Source organism: Indicator indicator, chromosome Z, assembly GCF_027791375.1.
Source record: "Indicator indicator isolate 239-I01 chromosome Z, UM_Iind_1.1, whole genome shotgun sequence".
Lineage (NCBI taxonomy): Eukaryota > Metazoa > Chordata > Aves > Piciformes > Indicatoridae > Indicator > Indicator indicator.
The window spans coordinates 27,082,367-27,108,048 of NC_072053.1; the positions used below are offsets into that span (position 1 = coordinate 27,082,367).

General features: G+C 37.9%; 2 protein-coding genes across 4 annotated transcripts in view; one reads left to right on the forward strand and one right to left on the reverse strand.

Moving 5' to 3' along the window:
- Positions 1-1,989: 1,989 nt before the first annotated feature.
- On the reverse strand, positions 1,990-23,817 carry LOC128979819 (ATP-dependent RNA helicase DHX29-like). Of its 3 annotated transcripts, none has more exons than XM_054398216.1 (27): positions 23,634-23,817; positions 22,474-22,547; positions 21,587-21,700; positions 21,050-21,179; positions 20,537-20,679; positions 19,822-19,947; positions 19,273-19,399; positions 18,840-19,001; positions 18,445-18,610; positions 17,255-17,378; positions 16,383-16,829; positions 15,385-15,528; positions 15,115-15,291; positions 14,419-14,559; positions 12,871-13,015; positions 12,547-12,667; positions 11,259-11,343; positions 10,481-10,569; positions 9,780-9,908; positions 8,875-8,950; positions 8,003-8,227; positions 7,024-7,160; positions 6,257-6,350; positions 5,232-5,534; positions 4,584-4,715; positions 3,011-3,107; positions 1,990-2,311 (listed from the first exon to the last, which is right to left on the reverse strand). In XM_054398216.1, the coding sequence occupies exons 1-27, from the start codon at positions 23,815-23,817 to the stop codon at positions 2,256-2,258; spliced, it is 3,948 nt and encodes a 1,315-aa protein (XP_054254191.1). In that variant the 3' UTR covers positions 1,990-2,255. The 3 variants fall into 3 exon arrangements, with proteins under 3 accessions (XP_054254191.1, XP_054254189.1, XP_054254190.1); XM_054398214.1 differs by having other exon boundaries at positions 16,233-16,829; XM_054398215.1 differs by having other exon boundaries at positions 16,233-16,829; positions 19,822-19,934; positions 20,533-20,679.
- Positions 23,818-24,131: 314 nt separating this feature from the next.
- Positions 24,132-25,682, forward strand: part of MTREX (Mtr4 exosome RNA helicase) — a 43,139-nt gene continuing 41,588 nt past the window's right edge. Inside the window, exons 1-2 of the mRNA XM_054398233.1 lie at positions 24,132-24,328; positions 24,698-24,829. Of these exons, the coding sequence (XP_054254208.1) occupies positions 24,228-24,328; positions 24,698-24,829 (233 nt within the window). The 5' untranslated portion in view covers positions 24,132-24,227. The remainder of the gene's footprint in view (positions 24,329-24,697; positions 24,830-25,682) is intronic.

Sequence of the window (25,682 nt, forward strand, 5' to 3'; positions counted from 1 at the left end):
GGGGAGGATATCAACAGGAGAAAGGAAAGAAAACCAACTTCATGCAATATATGACTCCAGCAGCAAAAGAGACAAGGTGGGAATGCTTCAGCTTAAGTGGCAGAGGCCAAGAATGTAGAGACCAGGAGGATATGCTGCCTTTAAAACAAAAGGACATGTTGAAAAGCCCTGTTGTGATCATGGTGAGAAAGATCCATTGATACTGGTCTTGTGTTTGACAAATGCATTAAGAAAAAGGTAGCACAAGGGTGTTAACAGAAGTATTTATTAAATAAAAGGAACAGAAGAGAAAGTTCATCCGCTCCAAAAACAGCACAGGCTCAAAAGTTGCTCACATACACTGCAGAAAGCCACTGTAGTCTTTGTTTCTTCTTTTAAATTTTAAGATGACTGTGCTTAGCTGTACACAACAGTGTGATGTTTCATGTTTTATAGAAAAATTGCTCACTCAAAAGAGTGCAATTTCCTACTTATTTCAATATATCCCCTTAACAACAATGGAAAGCAGCTTTTTCTTAAAAGATTACAAGGCAAGGCATGCTAGAGAAACACAGAGAATACCTCTGATGGAACAGCCCCTCACCTCCACCCCCCCTCTCTGTTCATCACATTAAGTAATGAAGAACTCAAGAACAAGGGTTTAGCTATTTTAAACCAACAACTGACATGCAAAATTCAAAACCAAGGGAAACAGGAACTTGGAGGTCGTTAAAATTACTGATATGTATTTCCAATTCCTGTTTCCAAAGTACCTCAACTTGAACAAAATCTAGGAAAATGTTCAGGGTGCAGATTAAAGTTTGTGTTGAAGGAACGTAGTCTGGGAGTTTTAATTTCTATACCTCTGACATGAAAGCAGAATTAGTCTGGAAATAAAAGTGCAAACTTGAGGTCTTAAAAGACAAAAATCTCCTTACATGCTTCTTTACTAAAATGTTGTGTACTCTGCAGTTAAATAAAAGACCCCCCTCTTCTAGGAAATCAGGACTACCCCTAGTTCATCATAATTTGTAAAAGGATAACAGATGTGACGTTTCCCTCAGAGTTCTTAGCAAACCACTATTAAGAGAACTTGCCTCTTTCAGAACTGAGTGCAGGGTAACACGCACAAGCTGTATTTCTTGCAGCCCTACGTTTCTCTCAGCATAGCAATACCATCTCTGCTATGACCATCACGCTGGGCAGCTCCACATATTTTGCATTTTCATATGTTTTCCTCAGTGCCCATTCCGTATACTAATAAACCTCTGGCTTATGGAAATTGCTTTTCAGATTAAAAAAAGAATTACCTTCTGCCCTGTGGCTCTGCCTATACATACAGAGTTCCTATTTGAGTGCAATTGGTTAATAGTGAACTCTGCTCCCCGACAAAGGTCTTCCTCATTCTCAAAAGCCAAGTTAGTGATCCAAAATTTCACTTTGTAATTGTAAATGGTGTGGATCAGTGGAATAAAGAGCAGCTGGTTGATTAAGCTCTCTTGTTAAGCAATATTCAGCGTAGAAGAACTAAGAAACAAGGAACAGAGACAAATGTTGTGAACCAGTGATAAGAGAGAGTAACAAAGACCAGAATGTCATTAAAGGAACTGCCCTGCTGTAGCCTTGAAAAGTGTTCATTTGATGGGGCTCTCAGGACAGTGGCAAAACTTAACATAGGAAAGGGGCAGGAAAACTTATTACGGTAAAATCAAGAGTCAAGGATCACGGGAGATAGGGAGCAACAAGTATGAGAAAAGGCAGAGGGTGGGGAGAGGGTGCTGCTTAGTACATTTGTTTAGCTGAGTACCTGTTCATGGCAGTCCATACTATCTTCTCAATGTAAATCATACACATGGGAAACCCACAAAAGAAAGATGTGTCTTCTGTTTGCACACACCTAACATTTCTATTTGGCTGAGATTCAGGACCCAATCTTTAATCACTACTACAGTCTGCACCACCAGTGATGGCCTTGTTAGTACATCAAACATAAAGAGGAATTTTGCCATAGCCATTCTTATATTGAAAAGAAACTGCTTCCATCTATTGTTCATACAGTCAAATGGCATCAAAATGGCAGGTATTGTAAAGGCTAAACATATTTAATGTTCATCTTTAAAAAGTATGCAGAGAAGAAAAATTCTGTGCACAATCACGTGGTCTTTCCTGATCATGGCTGGTATCAATCACACAAAGAATTTGAATGCTTATGCTTAATGCTGGAGCACATTCCTCCTGCTATTACCAAGGCTTTGGTTTACTATTGATTTCTATTTTTAGTTACCATTCTCTGTTTTTATCAGTTCTTTGATGATGTGTAAGACTTTATCATCTAGGAAAGAAAACAAAACAGCAAGTAGAGAAAAGCAAGTTTAAAAACCGATTCCCAAACCACGAGAAAAATCAGAAGATGCATCTAGCTCTCAGCAATTCAAAATCTTCATGTTTTAGGCTATGCTAGACCCTAAAAGAAGGCAGGCGATTCCCAGTTGCAAATCAAAAGGGCAAACTATGTGCATAGTACATCACTGGAAAGGTTTCAAAATTACTCAGTGGTTGTGGCCATTTCAGTACTTCACAAAAGATACTGAGCAAGTGATGGGTTAACTACAGAGAGCAAATGAGAGCTCCTTTTCTTCCTCCCCACTTAACAATATTCTTCTGAACATCCAGTGTGCTACTCTGTCCTGTACTTTGGGGACTAAGATACAGTTCCCCATCATTAACCTGAATTGTGATATGACTTGCGTAACACATTTATCCATGCCCGAGGTACATCACACAATCTTACTTCTGTTTTGAAGCATATACCTTACCATTGCTAAGGTTACCTTGAATGCTGTTATCAAAGATGTATCATATATCTGGAATAATCCACTTAATACATGAAGGATTAATAATGATGTTTTGGATGTCTCTCATGTCACACTAACCTACTGGCCGAGGATGCAGTGTACTAACGCTTCCTCAGGTTTGCCGTAAGGCACATCTAACAAAGAGCAACATCAGCAATGCAATGAAATAAAGTTACCTTCAAGTGACATTTGAGGATTTTCAAGTTTCTTCTTTAAGACAGATTCAATGAGAACTCTTAGCTGTTTGAAAATTACTGCAATCTTTACAGGAGCCTATGAAGAACAGAAGACAAATGCAATACTCAGACATTTTATAACATAATATAGATTAAAAGATTACCTCACACACAAATAGAAGTTTATTATAAAGATGCCTGCAAACACGGTGCATACACATAACTTTAAGCAAATAGTGTACTCAGATGACGGGGCTTACATTATGCCCTCTTATCTTTAAGCACCTGTTGTTTCTAGCATCACAGACTAAAGTACAGTAGCTCACATGGGTAACAGCATATCGTGAAGAATCAGCATATGGTGAAAGCTTTACCAACATCCTAGTTACTCTAATTGTTTTTATAAAGGTATAAAAATACAAATTCAATTACACTTGAAATAAAATATCTGCACACTTCCCTCTGAAGTGCCCTGCCTGGACCACCAAGAAAGCCATGACAGACCTCCCCTAATTCTCACTACACATTTGAGTATCTAAAGCTGAAGCCTTTTCCAGGAATGTTTTATTTTATCCCTCCCTCCTTATTCCAGACTATATTCTGTTTATATACTGCCTATGGTACAGAAATTTGTTATTATGGAAAAAGCACAAAATACAATATATTCTGCTTAGCATTTCAGTAGAAAAACACAAAATGTAAATTGGCCCAGCGACTGCACAACCTGTAGCCACCTGGGAACCATAAAAATAAAAATTCTCCAAACCCACAAGGGAACTGCATTTTAAAATTCCATATTCAAGATAACCAGTGAATTCAAATTAAATGGTTGCTTGCTTGTACCAGTGGAGTGTAGAAAATGAAAATGTTTTCTGGATTATAATCTTGAGTGTAATGTAAGGCCCATAGGAGCACAGAAATTTGTAACTAAGTAGCTGTCAAGCTAGCAAAAGTCAATGCTTGCTGTTTAACAACATTTACAGGGGATTTTGGTATGTCAACTGTTTTGTCTGCAAAAATATGCTAAGAAAATGCCCTTAGTTTGACCATTCCCAAATAAAAAACTTATTCATCTCGAACAAGAAAACTCCCAAACATGTCACACTGAAGGAAACAGGTTGTTTCCCATTTGAATTTTTTTCTTTCCCAAGTAATTATTTTTGGACTATAAAGCAAAATAAGTAGTATTTTAAAGATAAACATTTACTTACGTGATAATTGTACAAAAAGATAATATAAAATAGCACACTCATTTGCTTTTAGTAACAGCTCTATAAAAGAAAGTGAGTCTATACCTATTCCCAATACCTTTTCTGAAAGAACACCAACTTTCTCTATGAGAGAGGGAACCAATTTGTTACAAGCCACATATTACAAGCTTATTCCTTTGAGTGTGGTTTGCTAAGATTTCATTACTCGTATATCAAATTTACCATAATTTCCTTTACTTCTCTCCTTCCCTCTTCCCTCTTGCCTTCATCCCACATATTAGTGTTCCAAATTAAGCTTGTACATGAATCATGTAACACAAAAGCCCGTGGAACCACAAAAGGTAGTTATCACTCCAATGCACCTGAAAATGGATCCATCCATCAACTGTCAAGAGACGCTCCCGATGCTGGACTTCTATATCCCCACCAAAGAGTAGAATGGGAAAGGGAGATATTAAAGTAGTCTCTCTCAAATACACCTTAGCATACCTCACCTGCATATAAACAAACACAGCCATTAAAAACAACAACAAAAAAACCCCAAACCATACAAAAATCTGTAACACCAAATCTATCTCATTTTCAAAGGAAAATACTGTGTATGTTTACTTATAAGATCCAATCAGCCTAAGTAATTATACACAGAAAAAACAACAGCGATTTGTCTGCTCTGGACCACGTAAAAGACGTTATACCTAGGTAAGTGACAGGCTTATAAGCTACCAGGAAATTAACTAAAGCCACAGCTTCCCTTTAAAAATTTAAACAGAAAGGTATCGTGGAATGGGAGTACCATTCGTAGCTACCAGTTTCATCATGAACACACTTGTTCACGATGTTCACCCTTTTTTCTTCAGTACTCAGTTGACTCATTTTTATGGACTTCAGGACCATTAGATACTAAACACATTTAAGATGAAGATATTCAGGTACACTTTACACTGATCTATGTTACTTAATATTAGAGGAACAACTCCACCTTTACAGTCGCATTTACTATTTGCACTTACTTTCTCCTGGTAAAGAAGCCATCCGTGTGTTTGTAAGTCTCGGTTTACAGAGGAAGGATGCACTTGTGCTTTACCCTGAGCAGTTTCTACCATGCAAGCCAGCTTCTCTGTAATATCCACAGATTCCATATATATTATTTTTCCAACGTTGTCATAAAGCCCTGCAGTCAACACGGCTTTAAGAAGAGCTATTTCATGGAGAGAAAGGGATTGTGTGGTTCCATTTCCATCCAATCCAAATTGCATTGTAGGTGCTGTGAACCCTGCTGCTCTGACCACCCTTATGAGTTCTTGCTTCACATCCTGAAATTAGTAAGGTATTAGTAAAACTCTGAATTTAAAAGGTACATGCTCTGCTCCATCAGCATGCAATGATACTTCATGCCAAGTACTTGTGCCTCCCCAGCAGAAAAATCTCTTACTAGAAAAACACTTGTATTTTCTGCAACCACTTTTTAATTCTGTCTGTTTCTAAGAGAAAAACAAGACCTGGAATAGAAGATTAGATACATGGTACTATCTACTGCAAATACTAAGTCTCTCACCTGTAGTTAAAACAAAACCAAACTTGCATCAAAGATCCACTTCTGCCTAGGAGACCTTGGTCACCCAAACTTAAACAGGAAAGCCTAATTAAGACATTTTTTCTACCAAAATAAGAGGCCTTTTATATATTTTTTGTGGCTCATCTTTCAAACTTATCAGAGCTGCCATTTAATACCAACATTAACACAACCTAAGTATTTTAATTCCTAAGCTTCGATTCTTTGGTGGAAGTAAGGATTGGCTTCTCCAATGGCAATGACTGGAAGATGTATAGCAACAAAATGTGTAATCAAAACTCAAAATGCATAGAGAGCTACCTCATTTGAGGGCGTGCATGTAATCAGTCCTTAGCATTCCACTTGTTTGTGTCTTGTCTAAATTGTAACTCTTATATAGCACATCTTTCAAACTGGATGACATTTTCAGAGGGAAATTTTAACAAATAACTTCCCTGTGAAGAGCAGAATTATTTGGTTTACCTCCAGAGTTAACAGTGAAGTCCTATTAAGAAAATTTCTTCTGCAATAAGTCATTTCAGTACGATATCCCCCTTCTTGTCGAGCCCTTTTCCACCTAAGAAAAGAAACCCCACCTTATTACAGCAAAAACCCCCCAAAACCAAAAAAAAAAAAAAAAAAAAAAATCACATCAAGAGTATAAAAATATGAAAGCGGCATTAAGCTGAAAGGCAATACTGGGTTTTGGTCAGCATCCTCCACTCAAAACTAGAACTAAGTGGAATTAATAAAGATGAATGCTGCTGGTGAAAGACCACACCATATAAATTTGGTAGATACTAACAAAAACATACATGGCAATTTTATCTCAAAAATCACACACTTCTGTCTGTTTTGACAGTGGAAACGAGACTCAGGTGTGGTTTTTTGAGACTTGGTGATAACATCCTAAGAAGAAAAAAGACCCTGAAATGCATGTAGTTGTATAATAAATATACTTGTACTTTCTCAAATACAAAATATTCAGGTCAGCGTATCCCAAACAGCACACAATCTATTTTAGACAGAAAGATAAACAGATCCAGTACACCTCTGTATATGTGGATAGCTAAAAGTCATTAAAAGGATAAGGTAATAAGCAAGCTACATTATGTTAGAATACTTTACAATCTACTGTTCTGATTGAGATGCAAACAATTCAACAGAAGACACTTAATGATTCTTTTCAGAACTACATTACTTAGGTGTCATCAACATCTAGCTATAAGCACAGGAGAATTATCAATTACCCCAAGTAAGCATTGTAGATTGTTATATGGTCTGAAACTGCCATTGCAAGTGATGACTTTGCAAGATCTGCTTCATCTTTTCGACCAATTGGTGTAGTAAATGGGGATTTTTCTGTCATAACTGCAGCCAGAGTTGCCTGAAGTGAGCAAAGCACACATTTTATTAGAAAATTACAGGCTTATGATAAAAAAATATTACCGGTAACATGTAATCATAATTTAACTTCTACTACATCTCAAGGGAAACTTCTCACCATAAAAATTTCTTACACATAACTCACAATTTAGATTAATAGTGCCTTATACATACAGATAAAAGAAAAACAAACCGAAAACTCACATGAAATTGCCAACTGACAGAGCAATACCTGGTACGACACACTGAAGATCAGATTAAGCAACTGCTTGAGATTATACCACTTTAACAGCAGGTATCAAGAGAATAAGGAATTTTAACTTAATTTTCAGCAACTAACATACTTAGGCTTCCTCCTAATTTGCAGTAAATTAAATAGAAAAGGTGAAAGTATAAACTCTGCCACAGTTTTCCTACAGTAAACTACCACATCAATTAATCTCCAATAACTTTACATCAGCAGATTATTGGTCCACAAACTGTGGGGTAATCTAGATTGGTCCAACCTACACATAAAAGGGCTTTTTCTCTAAGTATCATATTCCCTGGAATAGTAGCAGACAGAACTGAGGATTAAGTCTGACTACCCCCTTGTGAAAAGTACCTAGGAGTTTAGAATCATAGAATCATTTAGGTGGGATAAGACCTTTAAGGTCCTTGAGCCCAAGTGTAAAGAGCACAAGAACATTTCCCTCCATGACATCCAGGTGCCCTCATCTTGAAATACCTATTTTAACTTCTTGCATCATCCTTTCAAAAAAATATGCTTCAAGAAATCAAACTAATTGTAAAGAGTTAACCGTTTATGCTTTTCAGAAATGTAGATATCTTTTTTTAACTCACCACAGGATCCAAGCAGCCAAATATAGCACCAAATATAAGCATTTTGCCAATCTTTACATTGACAGGAAGGGCTGCAAGGTGCTGGCCCAATGGAGTCAGCTTGGGCTCATTTAACAGACAAGCCCCAATCTTCCTCAACAGGTTCATTGCATTACCAATTACTTGCTGCTGTGGTGGGTCTAAGGCTCTAGAGAGGAAATCTTCAGGGGAGCCAAGACTGCATTTCTGTGGAGTAAATGGGCATATATTTCAACACAAAAATTGCAACAAACTTTTGTGGCAGCTACAGAGGAAACTGGAAAGCCATTCTTGCAATCAAAAGCCTACATTCCCTCCCCTCTAAATCAGCTTCTTGGTTCCCAGAACACAGACGTGCCCTGTAGTAAATTAACACAACCACTGTTTGGAAGAACCACCAATCAGAGAAGCGTGTTACCAGTGAAGACATATGAGCAGGAGACTCTCAGACTTGACGAGATGCAGCTCCACATGGCACTATTTTGTCAGGCTGCCATTCTTCCCCATGTGTATCCTACTCACTCATGATGGAGAGAGGGAATGGAATTGCAGAAATAAGTTTGAAGGGTATTTAAGTTTGAATTGCCACTCTGAGGTAAACTGAAATAGTATAGCATGTTGTTCTCAGTCAGCAGCATGTTCTGGATTTTCCAACCCATAGGTACTGGGTTCCCTCACACCGTGGTGGCAGAAGCCCCACTAACTACATAGGATTAGGGCTGTCCCAGAAAACATTTTTAGACAAAAAGGTCAGTAATTCCAAAACCACATGGTAGTATGAAGGTGTAATTCCTCCAAAGGCATATGTAATATTTTTACCAGGAAAGCCAGCAATTCTAAAACCACAGTCATACCATAATATGAAGGCATAATTCTTCCAGAGGCACACGCAGTATTTCTGGCACAGAATATTCCATGAAACTTTCAAACCTGCAGCATCACAAAAACATCAAAAGACAAATATTCAGTTTACTCTTCAAATTCAACACAAACTCAGATTTCACATGCTCCTTCTTTGCAGATGTTGTTGAGGGGTAAGGTAGGAATGGCACTTATTTTAATGCATAGATAAGGCAGGAATGGCACTTATTTTAATGCATAGATAAACTGTTCATCCTTTGAATTAAGTCATGTGGAAAGCAAAAGTTTTATTGAAAGAGAAGGAAAGGCAGCAAGACCTCAATTAAAAACAAGCCTTAAAAATGCATAGCTTTAAAACTGGAAGTCTTGTACATGACTAAAATCCACATTTCATTAGTTATGTATAAGCATTTCTCAGACTTCCAAACAAGTAGGAAAAAGGTTATTCCACTGCAGTAACAGAAACTAATTCTGCAGTGGTGCATAATTTGTTATTTTCCCCATCTCTTATGCATAGAGATATCACCTCAGAAACCTACAGATTTGTCTCATTAAAAAAAAAAGTTCAAAGTTCAGGAAGTTAGGTTTGTGGGGCAGTAGATGTTTTTAAACACTGGTCTTTTAAAATTCCTTGATGCTGCACTTTATAATGTGTTTGGAAAGAAAAAATCATAGAGTATGCTAAGAATAAAATAAACTTTAAAAAAATCATTAAGCAGACTACTGTTAAGACTTACTACTATGATGTTCAAATTATGATAAAAAAAAATAAATCTTTCCAGTTTACAGTAACTAAAGAGAACTTTAACAAGACTTCTGGTTTTACCACAGGAAAAGAAAAAAAAGACAAAAATATTGATGAGAGTTACCAAATCTTCCTTAACCAAGTTTACAGTACCTTTCTCTTGTGTACATTCGGAAGCAGAATCCATCCCTAACACGGCCAGCTCTTCCTTGTCGCTGCAGAGCACTAGCTTTACTAACAAAGGTCTCTTCCAGAGAACTCATCTGACTACTTTCATGATACCTTAAAAACGGTAAAGTGAGTGCCCATTCAGATTTTCAGAATTAAAGTTTTAATGCATACTTAAATACCAGCATATTGATAATATATCTAAATAGTATTCATCTGAAAACACTGTAGTTTTGGAAACTAAGCATACCTGGGGGAAACTATGTCACTTTGGGTACAAGTCTTTAATGAAAAGGTAAAAATTGGAAAATTAAGAGTTACTCTATTACTTCATATCCCTGGCAATTCAGAACCGTTCTAACACATTCTCTAGGGCTTTTCGCATTTAAAATAGGCAAAACATAGCTTCTAAAATTGAGTCTGTATATAAAAAAAAAAATCCACTTCAGTTTTAAGCCAGTACTTAATCACCGCTTTCTAGATCAACGAAGAACTCCCTTGATCTTCACACCATTTGAAAATCCGAAGATTCATCCAAAACTTGTACCTAAACTGTAAGCTGTTCAATAAGCTTACCAATATTCTTGTCCAGAACTGTAGTTTAGTAAGAACACAAAATTCTTCCAGTACTAAGCTCCAAATATTTACAATGATAACAGTATGACTGATGAAAATCAAATTCTCACCTATTTTCTTTTGTTCTCCCAGTATCAATTACAAAGACAACATCTGGTATTGTGATACCTGTCTCTGCTATATTGGTGGCCAGGACAATCTGAAATGAAGTAACATAAATAAAAATTATGGAATGTCTGTCTAATAGTTTTCATCCTTTTAATCATTATTATAGAGTAAATTTGGATAAAAGGTTGTGGGATTTTTGTTTGTTTGTTTTTTTACTCCAGAAACATTTCCTTAAACAGTCTGACAAAGAATTAAAAGCTACCTGACTTGGAAAATGGTTTAATCTTCCCCAGTTACTAAGGAGTCAAGTTAAGTGAAAATTTCACATTTACTCTGTTTCATGATCCACCCAAATTACTAGCTAGTGCCCGCCAAAACTGGCTAACTTTAATTAACAAATAGTTTGGAAGTAAGTAAAACACTATTTTTGTAGCTAGTTAACGGTTTAACAATAGCAAAATAAAAGGAAAGCAACAATTCAAGAGGCTCTTAAAAAATACTAGGTTTAAAAATTTGTGTAATTACTGTCAAGCTTTTTACAGACTATCAGATTACAATCACAGAATCACAATACATTAGAGATTGGAAGGGACCATTAGCCCTCTGGGCCACAAGGGCACATTACTATCCCAGAAGAATTTTCTTTTGCTGTTACAGAATTCCATAAGGAACTGGTTGTTGTGTAGTTGTGTGTGATTTGATTTTAAGGGAATTCAGAGATACACCCACAGGAAGTTTCCCCTTTAAGTGGTGAACTTTGCCTTCTTACACATATTGTACCTTTCTGACACCAAGAGGAGGTATTGCAAATGCAGCTGCTTGATCTTGAGTTGAAAGAACAGAATGCAATGCTATCAGCCTGTGCCTAAAACAAGAAATTACACTAATTAATATACACTTACCAATTAAGATACAATAATTAAAAAAAAAAAGACTTGACTGATGACAATAGTTTGGAGAAGGCAACTAGAATAGACACTCGAAAGAGTAAAGCTTTGTACAATTAGGTATCAAAGTCTGCTTCAGTGTTTTATTACAGCAGCAAGAAAAGATAATGCCATTACTTCATAGGCATGTTCTCCTCTATCACAATAATGCAGGAAAGATACTACTACTGCAGAGCTCTAGGTTAATTTACATCAATGGGCTAGCAAAAAAAGGGGATAGGTGTTACAGAATCACAGAATGGTTGAGGTTGGAAGGCACCTCTGTAGATTGTGTAGTTCACCCTCACTGCTAATTTAGGTACACCTAAGTCAGGTTGCACAGGAATGCATTGAGGTGGGTTTTGAAATTCCCCAGAGAAGGACACTCCACAAGTTCTATGCAAAGCCTGTTTCAGTGCCCCACCACCCTCAAAGGAAAGAAGTTTTTTTGCTGAAGTTCGAGTGGAATTCCTGTTCTAGTTTATACCTGCTGCCCCTTGTCCATAAACCTGAGTCCTTTATATTGTGCTTCCAAGAAAAGAACCGTTACTGAAACTTAGCACAGACCTATAAACACATGCAACTTTTAGCCTGAGTAAGAAAGGCCTTCAGAGAAAGGCACAGGGATGTGTACTTTCTTTCTCTTCTAGACCCTGATATCTCCATTTATAAAAGCTTAGAATTTGACTGCAATAGTTTTTTTATGCCATTGTATTGCTAACTTCCAGTTACCCCCAAATAAACTTCAAAACTATCCAATGCCACCTCTTTTTTTAGATTGTCTCTGATTCTCTTCTTAGCAAGAAGTGACTTCCATATGAACAGTACGAGACAGAAAATTGTATCCCAGATATGGCAGTGTCCATACCCTAAGAACAGGAAAAGTAGTCAAGAGCTTTGTGATTAAGTAGCTTTTAAAAAAAATAAAATCAAAACAAAAAGATGTTGTTACTGTACCATTCCTAAGCACCTGTCCTTTTTTTCTTGTATAATATTTAATGATGGAAGTACATTTGTAACACATACAGGTCATAAATATAATTTTGTTTCCTTTTTCAAGAATAGCGACCTTGAAACTCCTACAAACATATTCATCAAGGTAAACTATTAACTTGTAACTTTACAGAAATTATCTGCATTACCTGTCACGCAAGTTAAATCTTCTATCAGTTGAAATGAGATCATACAGCTGTTGGATATGGGCAAGGCCTGGTAAAAAGATCAGTACAGCACCCTCAATGTTCTTGAACTGGGGACTTCTATCTGGAAAAGTTACAGTATAAACACAGGTAAAACAAACATGTATCTGTGAAAAGTTTTATTTGAGAACAGGAACTAGGTCTGGGTAAATGCTTTTTAGGATGTTTTATGTCAGAATGAAGTACTTCATTATCAGTAGAAAGCACTGGAAAATGAGCCCAAAGGACAGCCCCAAGTATACAAACTACTTAAAAAATAGACTATACCTAAATATGCAAGCAACTCCAAAATAAGTTCAAGGTTGATCTTGTAAGGGTTCATATAGAAGACAGCTTGCTGTGTGCGGCTGCTATACCTCACATAATAAGGAGCCAAACTGGTACCAGATCCAGGCTGGACTGGGACATACTCCTAAAAAGAAGAGCAGGGAAAAAACAGTTGTATTCTCCATGTTTTAGAATAAGGTAAGAGAGTAGAAGGTCTACTGAATCTAGGTCTCTTAAAATGTCTCTTATGTCCATCTCTGTTTAATTGACTAACTTGCCACCAAAATCAGTGTGAGTTACATGAAATCACACCCATATGCAAACGGCTAACTACTGTTAAAGGACAGCCCAGACTTCAAATAAAACCAGTAAAAAATTAAATCTGTGCAAGAAACACACAACTCTGTTGTCCATATCTGGCATACAATTGCATTCAATTCAAAACAGGATAAGAGGGAGGCTACTCTTCTTTCAAAGCTCCTTGTTTTGGGGTACAAGAAACAATCTCCCCTTTCTCCTCTTCTCCACCTCACCCATCTCAACTAAAGGTTGAAATGGAAGTAACCAGTGAATTAGATGGCAACTCCCACAGTGTTTTGGAGCAGGAGGAAAGGTGAAGAAAGGGAGAGTTAAACAGATCATACAGAGAGTTGTATTCTTTATAAACATATTACAGACAAATACTTAGCATAAGACTTCTGTGGCAGCATTGTAAATTATTTTGTTGTTAATGCACTTAAGCTTACCACCACGTATCCTTCTGTACTGAAGGCTCAGCAGAAATGAACAGCAAAAGATGGATGAGGACTCAGGAGAGCACTTGGGCTTCACCTAAGGCATACTGTTTTGATGTAAGACGTACCTACCACTCTATGAGAAGTAATTAGCAGAGCACACAAGAGCCTGTTTTTCAAAACAGAAATTAGCGTTCGATCACACAAAACTAAGTGGTCCTGCAGAGATTTTGAGGGAGTAAGTCAGAGCAGACAGTTACCTACATGCAGTCTAGTTGTCTAAAGTCATGTCACATTCACATACTCTTTCCCTCAAGAATTTTGACCCAAAAGCACATACAGCTGTCACCACAGAGTACCTAACAGGATTAAACATAGCCTGTCTCTACACTATAATCTACTGTAAATTACCTCATTTGGTAGGTCAAGTTGGAATATCTTGGGGGTTTCTCAGGTAAGAAGGATATGGGCTTGCCTCTTCTTTTCTTAGGTTTACTACTTAGGAGAATTCATTGGGATAAAAAACTTAAATGGTTTCCCTTGTTGCTATTTATAAATCTACAGCTAGGGATCTGTACAAGAGAACTCATTGCCAATTATAGGAAAATCAGGCAGCTACAAAGGAGATGGAGAGACAAGCATAAGGGTGCAGTGTTAACAAGTATGTTGTTTCTATTGCAGGAGTGCCATTGTGATTGTTTTATAAACTGAAAGACTATTTGATATTATACAATACAATCACACTTAAGAAGAGGAACTAAAATAATTAAATCCCACAAAAATTTCCAAGACAAACAAAAAATACCTAATTTACCTGATACTTTGTAGTGTCCCCTCCTTTGCCAGTAACATTTACTGTTACTTCCTCCTCCTCCTCCACAAACTTCTGACAATATTCTGAGTCTTTCTCCAGAACATAGCCAGTTGCTTCAATTACATCTTCAACATGGAAAATCTTTAAGTAAATATTCACGGAAGAAATGCAAAGCATGTTAAAAACTAAATCAGGACCTTTTTAATTTTTTTAAAAGCTTACCTACAAAATTGCATAAGGCATGCCTTTCTTTTTCAATGTTTTAATAGATCCTGCAAATTTCAATTTAATCTCCCTTAAACAACATGTACACTTAGAGCTGCTATGGGTTTGCTAATGAGCCTCTCCACATGATCACTAACATAACCTCACCATAGACTATGTAACATGCATAAGATACACAAGGGTAATAGCAAAGCTGCATGCAGGGTGATAGAGGCAATTCTTTTATGCTTTCTTTTCTACCCAGGTTGAACACAGAAAAATCCAAAAGGCCTGATTTTAACCAATAACATCAGAAAACTGCACAACCTTACATTTCAAAGTACTGAAGCTATTTTATATTTTCAAAAACGGTTGCTAGTCTTTGAAACACACATTTAAGACAAGATGTATAGGAGTATTTCCTACAGACAATAACCAGGCAAACACTGTACATACATGGACACAGAGTTTTACATCATCACAGAAACATACCTCAACAGGGTAACTCCTCCCTGAGATCCTTAAAATAGGACAGTGTGAGAAATAGCTTGAAAACTTTTCGCTGTCTACAGTAGCACTCATTAAAATTAGATGCAGGTCTGAACGCTTATGCAAGATCTCCTTCAGAATAACTAGCAAGAAATCAGACTGGACACTTCTTTCATGTACCTACAATCAGAAAAACACATCTATAGTAAGGCTTTAGTACAAGCTAAGGCCAAGAAAAATAGTGGTTTCTGCAGAACACCAACAGCTGACAACCTCATCTACAATAACATGAGATATACTTGAAAGAAGACCATCTTCTTGAAGTTTCCGAAGCAGGACACCTGTTGTACAGTACAGTAGTCTGGTGGCTTCCCCTGTTCTTGATTCCATACGAATTTGATATCCACACAGGGAATTCTTAAAAAAAAAAAAAAAAAAAAATACAGAAATAACTTAAATAACTTAAAAGCTAGAGATGTTTCAAAACTAAGTGAAATCTAAGCCTTGTTAGATGCAGACATTGTCCAAGATGCTAATTAAATAGTATGGTGAGTGACTACCACACTGTTTTTTTTCATACACACATTCGTTAAGAGTCAAAGCACACTGAAGTCTACAATTAAGTTTCTCCAAAGTAACAAAGAGCTGGTAAACTCAGTGTTCTTTTCAAAGTTCTTCACAGTCCTTTAACAAAAAATATTTTTGCACAAATAAACTACCTGAAAACATACACTACCCTTGTTTTCTTCACATAGCAAAACTTATCTTGGAAGAGGCCTCTCAGAGCATGCTCTCACTCAAAGCCATATTGGATTACTCAGAGACTTATTCAAAGCAGTTCTCTATCCCTAATGATAGAAATGCCACAGACTCTGGGCAATTTACTCCAACGTGTGACTATTTCCATTATGAAACACTGTTGCTCTCAACACTCTCTAAAGATTTCAGAAATTGCATGTCATAGGTAACAGTTTGGAAAGAAAAGATGGACAAAGAATCCCTTTTCCAGGGAAAATAACATACTATTTGGTTGTGTTACACAAAATGTTTTCACTTTGTACTAACAGTCCAGCCCCCTGTAAATGATCAAGAACAGAAAAATGAATCCAGACACAGCTTACTTTTCCTCCCGGTCCTGAATCGCAGCCTAGCTCTTCACAAACCCTGGTTGCTAGACTTACTGCTGAAATTCTTCGAGGTTGTGTGCAAACAATATTACATTTCTTTGATCCTTCATCTAGCAACAAGTCTTCTAACAAGAAATGAGGCACCTGGGTACTCTTCCCACTGCCTGTTTCGCCAGCCACAACAACTACTCGATGTTTTTTCAGAGTTTCTACAATTGAGTATCTGTGCTTAAACACAGGTAACTCCTGTCTCTCTTTCAGAAGCCTCTGGTATCTGGAGGAACTTTGCAGCTTTTTGAACAAAATCCTTGAAGGTTCCAAATTATCTGTGTCTGAGGTCTCCAGGGAAAGATTGCTGAAGTCTTCATCAGAAACTAAGTTTTCCCATGAATCTTCAGGACCCTCAGATACTTTTGGCTGGTTTTCGGACTGTAGCTGTTGTTGTTGTTTAAGTTTGTTTAATAATCTAGCAATAAAGTTATCACGAGGTTTGTTGGTTTCTATTTTATTTTCTTCTTCCTTTTTCTTTTCAATATCCCTCCACTCCAGCCAGACATCTCGGTAGGTAGGAGGCAGTAACTGATGAACTGACTACAGGGAAGAGAGAAAACAAAACAAACCACCAGAAGAAAGTTATTTTATATGCTGCTTAGTAGCATCATTAATATTTTGTGTAAATTAACTTGGTAAACTGACAATATGACAAAACATTTTCTAAATAAGGCCCTATGAAAACAGTAATATAAACATCAACGATACACTTCTCTTTTCAAGTGGCTTGCATTCTTTACGAGACTGAAAAAAAATAGTTTTACTATAAGAAAAACTTCCTCCTTGCGTGCTGCAACACATACACATGATTGCAGATAAAAGCAAATAAGCATATAATGCAAGCAAAGATTTTAATGGGAAACACTTCATTAAACTATTTTTAGAATTTAACTACAGATGACTACAATGAGTAAGTGCAGAGGCAGATTCCAGGCTAAAAGCAGTAATATTGGTGAAAATCTTACTTGTCCTTTGGTTAAATGATAGAGTGCCAAAGTAGCAGCTAGATGCTGTGCTTGCATACTGTCTTCTGTTACAATTGTAGGACACATTGTCATTATATCATCTGATGATTTGGCAATCCTGACCCTTAAAAGACAAATTCATACAGGCATTTCTCTATTTTTGTTACCTATATATAACACACCCATTAATGGTTTTGTTTAAAATACAAGACTGAAATTTAACTAGAGAAACTGAAGTAAATAAACTCAGCATTTTGTAAACAGAAACAGCCATTAAAATTTGATTGAATAGCAGAAATTCTCAGTAGTAGATTCCAGTAGAACATTTGTGAATTATTTTTCCCCCAAAACAGAGATATTAATTTTCTTCAAAGCAGAAGTTTTTATTCAGATACTAGATACAGATGACCATTAAGGGTATTTTTTTGGAAGGACTAAATATCTGTGTGCTTGTAACTACTTTGCATAGATTGAAATGACAGTTAATGATCTAGTGAGATGCAAACACCTGTTTCACAAATGTATGCGAGTCAGACCAGCAGTCAAATTTCTCACATTCTTAGGGAAGACAGTATACTAGTAGCTTTTAACCTGAGCAAGAAAACAAGTTCTTTTACTTCTCTGCTTCAAGTAGCACTATACATTTATAATGCCATGCCTAATTTATTTTCACATGATAATATTCTACTTCATAGTGCTATAACCAAATACTTGTTCTGGAAAGAAATTTTAAAAGCAGATACTACACCCTTTGATTAAAAACCTATGACAGCTTTCATCCAAATTTCCAATTTCTGCTTTAAAGAATGCCCAAATGTGGGGTTTTTTTTGTATTAATATGCTTAAAACCTGTGATTTAATACATTGCTTCAAATGAGAATACCAAAAGTTAATTGTCCAAATCTATCTGTTTCACTTCAGAACCTTTCATACAGTAGTGCAGCATTTAAAACTGATCCCTTCTTTATAGGGTCATTCACCAGAATCTTATTTTTGTGATAGTCTCTGGTCTAAGCCTAACTTTTGCAGAAACTCATACTGAGTGAAATACCTCCCTGGCAAACCACAAAAGTTTGGGTTAAATACTATTCTCACAGAAATCTGAATCAACTTGACAAAACAGAAGTAATCAGCATTTTTATTTTCAAATGAGCCAAAAGGAAAATGTAAAGTCCCTAGGAAATACATACCTACATTTCCAATATTTCCCAACTGGAACCTTTTCAAAAGCAGGATTTGGGCTCTTGGGAAAATTCTTCCTGCACCAGTCAATCAAAAATTGTTTTGGAGATTTACCAGTCCAGCTTCGAGCGCTATAATCAAAATTTCGTACATCTAGTGGCTCTTTCTTTTTCACTACAACAGCAGAAAGACATTTTAAGTCTCCTAAATTTATTTTACACTCCTTTGATATCAAAAAATGCTTTTATCTTTTCTTCTAATGTATTTTATGGAACAGCACTATCTAAAATATTTTGCTGCAACACTGGCACTGACATATGACAGAAATAAAACCCAGAAAAACAAGAACTAATCCTGGAAATGTGATAAACTTCAAGCTTGTACTGAACCACTTCCAACACACCTTTGTCTTCCTTTGCAGCACCATCAGATTTTTCAAGCAAGCTCAAATTCAAAGTGGTTTCTTGAGGCTGAGTTGAAGGAGTTTTCTTCTTTTCATTTTGTTGTTGGCTTGAAATTTTTATAGCTGGATTAAATACTGGATGTTCTTCAAGTACTGTCATTTCTATCAGAGAGAGAATATAACTTGCACCCACCAACTGCTGAGCGCTTGTTCTTTAAAAAAAGATCAATTACATAAATTCACACTGAGCACCCAGAAGCAACCAAAACCAGAAATGTTACTGACTTTTTAAAATTTCATCCATGATTCAGGGAAGCCTGCAGTTCACACAGTAATGGAAAAGTTGGTGAACAGCAGTTCAGTCTCAGACACTTACTCGCCTAACAAACATGCAGGCCACAAAATAAAATACAGGTAATTTGCATAGCTCTACCTTGTTGAATTCTTCTTATTTTCTCCTGTGCTGCCTTCTGGCCTTGCTTGTCTTTGTCTTGCTTGGAGATGCTTGCTTGCTCTTTTGCTTCTGAAAGCTTGGCACCCAAATGTAAATACCGTTCATTCTATTTCAAACAGAATTATTAATTAAAAGTTGAATATTGCATGTTTGTCAATTTTAATGAGCTACATAAGAAAAAAAGTAAAGATTTTTTGTCCTTTGTACCAAAGTAACACTAAGGAGAAACAATTCATTTATATATAACTATCTGACAAACCCTCTCAAAATTTGATGATCGCTTTTCTAATTGCACTGAAATGCGTTTCAAGAATTTTTCCTTTTCAGTAGAATGCATTCAGCATTTTGAGTCTAGTACAAAAACAGTAAGAAAGGAAAAACTACTTAAGAAGTTTAATGCATTTCCTCTCAGTAGCTTGCACATGTAAAAATGGACAAAGTTTAAAAAAGATTTCATCAAAATTTTTAGATATACGTGCAGATATACACGTTTTTTAAAGACTTCCACTAAATGTTATTCTATCTTACTGGGTCAAACTTTTCTTCATCTGTCTCTTTCACAGACTCATTCTTCTCTTCATCACTCTGTTGCTCAGCATATCGCAAAATCCATTCCTTCATACTCATTTCTTTCTCTTTCCCTGTATTTGTCTCCTAGGAAAAGCGAGGAAAATTAGAAGCAATGGTATCAGTAAGTGAAAATACCAATGCTTTTATCTCTCAGTATTTATATATAGTATTCCAAACAATAATGCATAAACTAAATTATACAACATACATAACACAAAAAAAACCCCACAGAGAACAAACTTCTCCAACCAGATATACTTATGTAGCTCTTCATACCTTACACTACAATGCTCTTAAGAAAAACACTCTTGCAAGGCATCTTTTCTATTTCTAACTCAATAACCACAGGTCAGGTATCAAAAACACTGCAAGTAAACAGGCACACAAGTACAGGAAGAGTGGCATCTGCAAATAAACACAATGAAAACATTCCAGGAAAAAATGAAGCTATGCTTTACCACAACTTAATCATTAAGAGCCTTCTAGACTTCCCATGAGAAAAACATTACCTTCAGATGACCACTCCATTGAAGTTAAAATAATGTAGGTGACAATTGTTAAGTATACCATATTTTTAGATGTTTTTCACATCAATCATGTAATTCAAAGCAAATTCTGCATTTAGAAAACTCTCTTCCCTCCAGGTAAATACAAACATAATTTCTGAACTTACCTTAGTTTCAGGGCTGATTTCTTTCTTTCTGTTGCCTATTAAGTGAGGTGGAGGTTCACATTGTGATACAGGAGAACAAAATTTTGCTCTAGGTTTCTGTTGCTGTTCTTCAAACTGCTGGCTAAAGCCTTCAGGCAAGGCATCTTCAAAATAAAAAAAAAACTCATGTCACAGGACATGTCAATAATAACTACAGAAAATCTTTTAAAGTGTGTTGAGAACTCGAACACAAAGCAAACAGCATGCCCAAAATAAAAGTAGGCTTGAGCATTTAGATAAGCCAGCATTTGCTTGCTGGACTTCCATAAAACTCCAACAGTATGAAGAACACATACTAGATTCTGTATACAAGATTTTGTACACCAATAAAATAACCCAGAACCAGTCAGCAGGAAAGAACGCTGTGACAACTACTGCTTTTCATGAAATAGTGTATTTAATTACTACTATGAAGCATTCCCATGCCATAGCAGGTCATACTACTCTTCATTAATTCTCAGTCATCATACTCACCGTCAGGAAGATTTAAACAAAGCCAATCAAGCGCAGAGTGAAGATCACCACCATACAAAAGTGTGTTTTTCATTGCTTCTTCGATATGCTCAGTCTTAAAAGAGAACCTTTGTAAAGCCATGTACACATCCTATAAATAAGAAGTCAGAAGACATTAGCATTTCATCTATCAATCCGATATAGGTTTGTAAATTCCTATTTCCCACAAATCAGACAACTGGTGTTAAGTGGAATAGATAGTACATGGTATAAACTAATAGATCAGCAGGCTGAGGAGAAAATCCTAGTCTTCATATGGAGCTTGTAATATTTCAATTATAAATACATATGCATATGTATACATAAGTCTACACTCCAGCTTCTGTGCAGAACATATTTTCTAGTTAGAAATATAAGCCTACAATTCCTCAGCTAGCCAGAATGAAAAATGTAGGAAACAAAACATCCTGATGATACCAAAGTTTTATTCCTCCTTCCTGTCAGCGGACTGCAATTTTAGTTAGTGAAAGCCTAGAAACGTATCCTTCCTAATAATACCTGTAGCTTCTTAGCAGTAAGTCTTCTAGAAATCATTCCTTTGTCATCATTTTGGCTTTTATGGTCATTGATTACATCAATAATCCTTTTCTCCAAATTACCGTTTATCATTACCTGCACAGAGAAAATCAGTTGATACACAGCAAAACATCAAAAACGTTTACGACATACTAACGCTTTTCATAGCTACAAAAATCAAACAAAAAAAACCCGCAGAAATCTCTGCCATTCAAATACGAACTTTTCCAAGTTCTGTAAGACCATGAAACACTTCTTATGAAAGGGGCATGTCTTACTTTTCCAAACATACGCTTTTACTTGAAGTAGAATAATCTATTCCTTATTACACAGAAGCCCCATTTACATCTTCAAGGAAGTTCAGTATGTCAAGGGAAATACCATAAAGAAAATAAATAATTAAAAAAAAAAAAAACTACTGGAAAGAACAATGCCTTTCTCCTCTGCTTACAACAACTCTTATATCTTGATCATCAAGGTACAACCTATGACTCTCCTTCCTATCCAGCTTAAGAAAAAGAAAGTTTTGGTAAGGAACCAAGCTTTAGGGGCGACTGAGATAGATTTTAAACCACAGTCTTCTTCCATGAACTTCTGTTCATGAACTTCAGTTCAGTGAACTTCATACACACTGCTGAGGCCCAAACATAACTCTTAATAGCCCTACATGCAACATATCATTTCTTACTTACTTCCTCCTGCTTTGTTACTGAAAACACACTCAAAATACCAAACATAGCAAGCTCAGGACAGTCAAAGTCTAAACTACTTGAAAGTAGTTTACCTGCACAGCATAATACTGAAGAAATATTAACTTGGCTAAGCATAGCATGAAACCAAAAGTTGCTTTACCTAATGAAGATACTTGCCTTAAGAACAGATTTATCTAGGTTTGCTGCAGCACTGGAATCTGTTGTTGAACTTAAACTGTAAGTTTTTGGACCTGCAAGTTGTAAAGAACTATTAATTACGTAAGCAGAACATAACATAACATCGAATACAGCAGCTAACACAAACCAAACATAACACAGGTTAGCGCATGTTTTGCCAGAAACATGCAAGTCCATAACCATAAGAACAATCAGTGGTATAGAAAGGACCTTAAGCCAGCAACAGCAAAGAAGGGTATGACTGTCTGAAAATAAAATATGACAGAAGATGGGACTTATTTTTCACCATAGCAAAAAGTCTGGGAGAGAAGCAGGCAGGTTTCTTAAAGGACTGAGCACCATGGTGTTGGAGCAGTGGGAGACACAAGAAACTATGGTTAGCACAGCCCAAATTTGTGAAAGCAGACTACATGAAAAGGCTCAAGAAGTTTAAAGTTAATGAATTGGAACTCTGTGTTAAAACTGGATCCTCAAATAGCCTGGCCATTGCAGGATTTGCTTATAATCTGCTACAGTTGGTTTATTGAAAACAGACATCACATAGTGCTGCAGAATACTAGCTTTCCAGGCTGCACCTAGAACAGTGATGTCTCAGCTCAGTCAACACTGCTGAAGCGTCACCATCTCCAGAACTGCTAAAGCCTTTTTAAATGATACCAAAAAAATATCCTAAACCCGTATCATACTGCTCTCTAGAAAATCTAGAATGTGACATTTACAAAAGCTCATTGCTAAAGAAGTGCAATACCAGCGCTTGCTCCATACATTGAGAACTGCCAATAGTCCAGTGACACATTTTTTGTAACTACTCAACACACCGATGCCAACAAGGCTCGGCTGCTCAGAGGCACCCCGGGAAGTGAGACGGCCTTAAAGCCAAGCCTGACAAACCCCGTGTAGTAGGGGCTTCAGGTGCCGTTCTCGAGTTAGTAACACCATGCCTGTCAGCAGGCCTTTCCCCGGGACGCTCAAGCCCTCGGGCGGCGCCCGCAGTGGATCCCTGACAAAGGTTCTCCTCCCTGAGCTTCCGAGCAGCTGGGTCACCCTTCAGTCGCCAGGACTCTCCATCCCTCTGCTCAAAGGCACAGCTACCCCATGACACCCTGGCCGGCGCTGCCTTACGCCGCGGGACCACCTACCTTGCTTGACACGCGGCTCCTTGGCGGCAGGCGAGGGCCGCGGCAGCGCTCGGCTACACACCTCCGCGGCAGTGGCAGCAGCAGCGCCGGCCTCGGCTGCGGCTCGAGCCCGGGCAGCAGCAGTTGCTGCGGAAGCGGTGTGCGCCGCACTACCTGCCCGCTGCTTCTTGTTACGGCCGCCCATGGCTCCCCTTCCGGAACCGGCCCGCTATCCCACATCCGGGCACCGCACTTGGCACCGCCTGTCGCTGTCCAATTGGCCACTGAAGCCCTCTTTGCACTGCCCCTCATCTTTCATAGGTCAGCGCCTGAGGAACGTGACCTCGCCGCCGCCAGGCCTCCTGGGCCTGTCGGATAAAAGTTCCGGGACAAGGAGCGCTGTGGCCTGTGAGGGGTTGTGGGAAGCCTGCATCCGCAGTGGGAGGTTGAGTGCTGGCGGGATTGGGATCGGGTCCGGGTCGTGCGTGACGCAGTGCTCGAGGGCGGCAGGGGATTCTATTTCTTCTCAGCGTGTGGCACCAGCGAAGGGCCGGAAAGGATCCGGAGGCGGAAGGCGGCAGTTCCTAGCGTGGCGTTGTGGGAGCGGGGGGAAACATGGCGGACGCCTTTGACGACGAGCTTTTTGACGTGTTCGAGGGGAACTCCGGCGCTGAGAAGAGCAAAGCAGGCACCACCGAGGGTTCCAAGAAACCGGGGTGAGAGTGCGGCAGGGTGCCGGGGGAGCAGGGGTCTGGACGCTGAGGCTCAAGTCCCGCTATTTGGCGTGGCTTCCGCCAGCTTGTTTGAGCTGCTGAAACTCTCAGGACTGGGAGTCGATGCAGCCTAAAGGCACATGCTTTCCTGGGATCATTGGCCCCAGAGCTGCAGCTAGCCCGCGCGAGATGGGAAATGGCGGAGCGCGGGGATCTGGGAGTAGTAGGCTTACCCGGGAAGACACGGGAATTCCCCGTGATGCGCTTTGCATGTAGCGTGGTCACAGTTGCCCGTTGGACACCTGATTTATTTTCCAAAAGTATATACGTGAAAGAGACGAATTTTAAATTTGTTGTCCATCTATGTTGCAGGAAACGATTGGAAGAGAAGTCTTCAGTAGATGCAATAGGGAAGTCCAAAAGAGAAGCTGAGATCAGTAGTGCCGAAGATGCTGTTTTGGGAAAGAAGCCAAAATTCGAAGATGTTATATCAGATGATGTTAAGTAAGTGCCCACCTTGATGTGTAAGGAAATTGTAGCAAGATGTACTGGTTAGCAGCATGCCAGTTATGAACAACTTAGTAGGTGTACAATGTTTTCATATAAAGATGGCTTTGCATATGAAGTTGGTTTTTTTGCATTATCTGTGTGACAGTGTGCTGCTAGAGCAGCTTCAGATGGTTATTCTTAATATTACAAGCATGAAATGCTCATGTGTTTGTGGTTACTGCATATGTATTGATGGTTTTTCGTCAACGCCACTGTGCTGTTTTCAGGCATATAACGAGATAAGCAGTGAGGCACCTGAGAGGAGGCAGGCTGGCTGTGTACCTTGCCACTGTAAGACATAATTGGCTTGGAATACAGCAAGAAGAATATAATGAAAGAGACAGAAACAAGGCTATTGAGGCATGTAGGACTGTAACTGTGGTAAATTGCTGTGATGGAGCAGCAGTAAATATTTGGAATCCAAAGTATGGATGTACTTATAAATTTGAGCACAAATAGCAGGTATTTGGTGTGGAAAGGGGTGCATACTTGCGTATGTCAACACATGCAGGGAAGCCAGAATGCCATTTCTGTTCTTTAGGATCTATGTGTCTCTCTCTCTCCTTTTATGAGGAGGATTTTTAAAACAGAATGAAGAGACACTGGGCATTTTTTCACTTCAATGCATCTTAAGAGATTCTTAGGAATTTTGAAGTTATGTTAGTTCAGAAGATTATGGAAAGATTACTGAAAAATCCAGAGAGGCCGAGTGCATGTGTGTACCTCCTAGCTCACAGTGTAGAACACTCTGCTATGGAAATAGAAACTGTGCTTGCTGTGTTCTTATACTTTTCTCTGGATGAGGTGT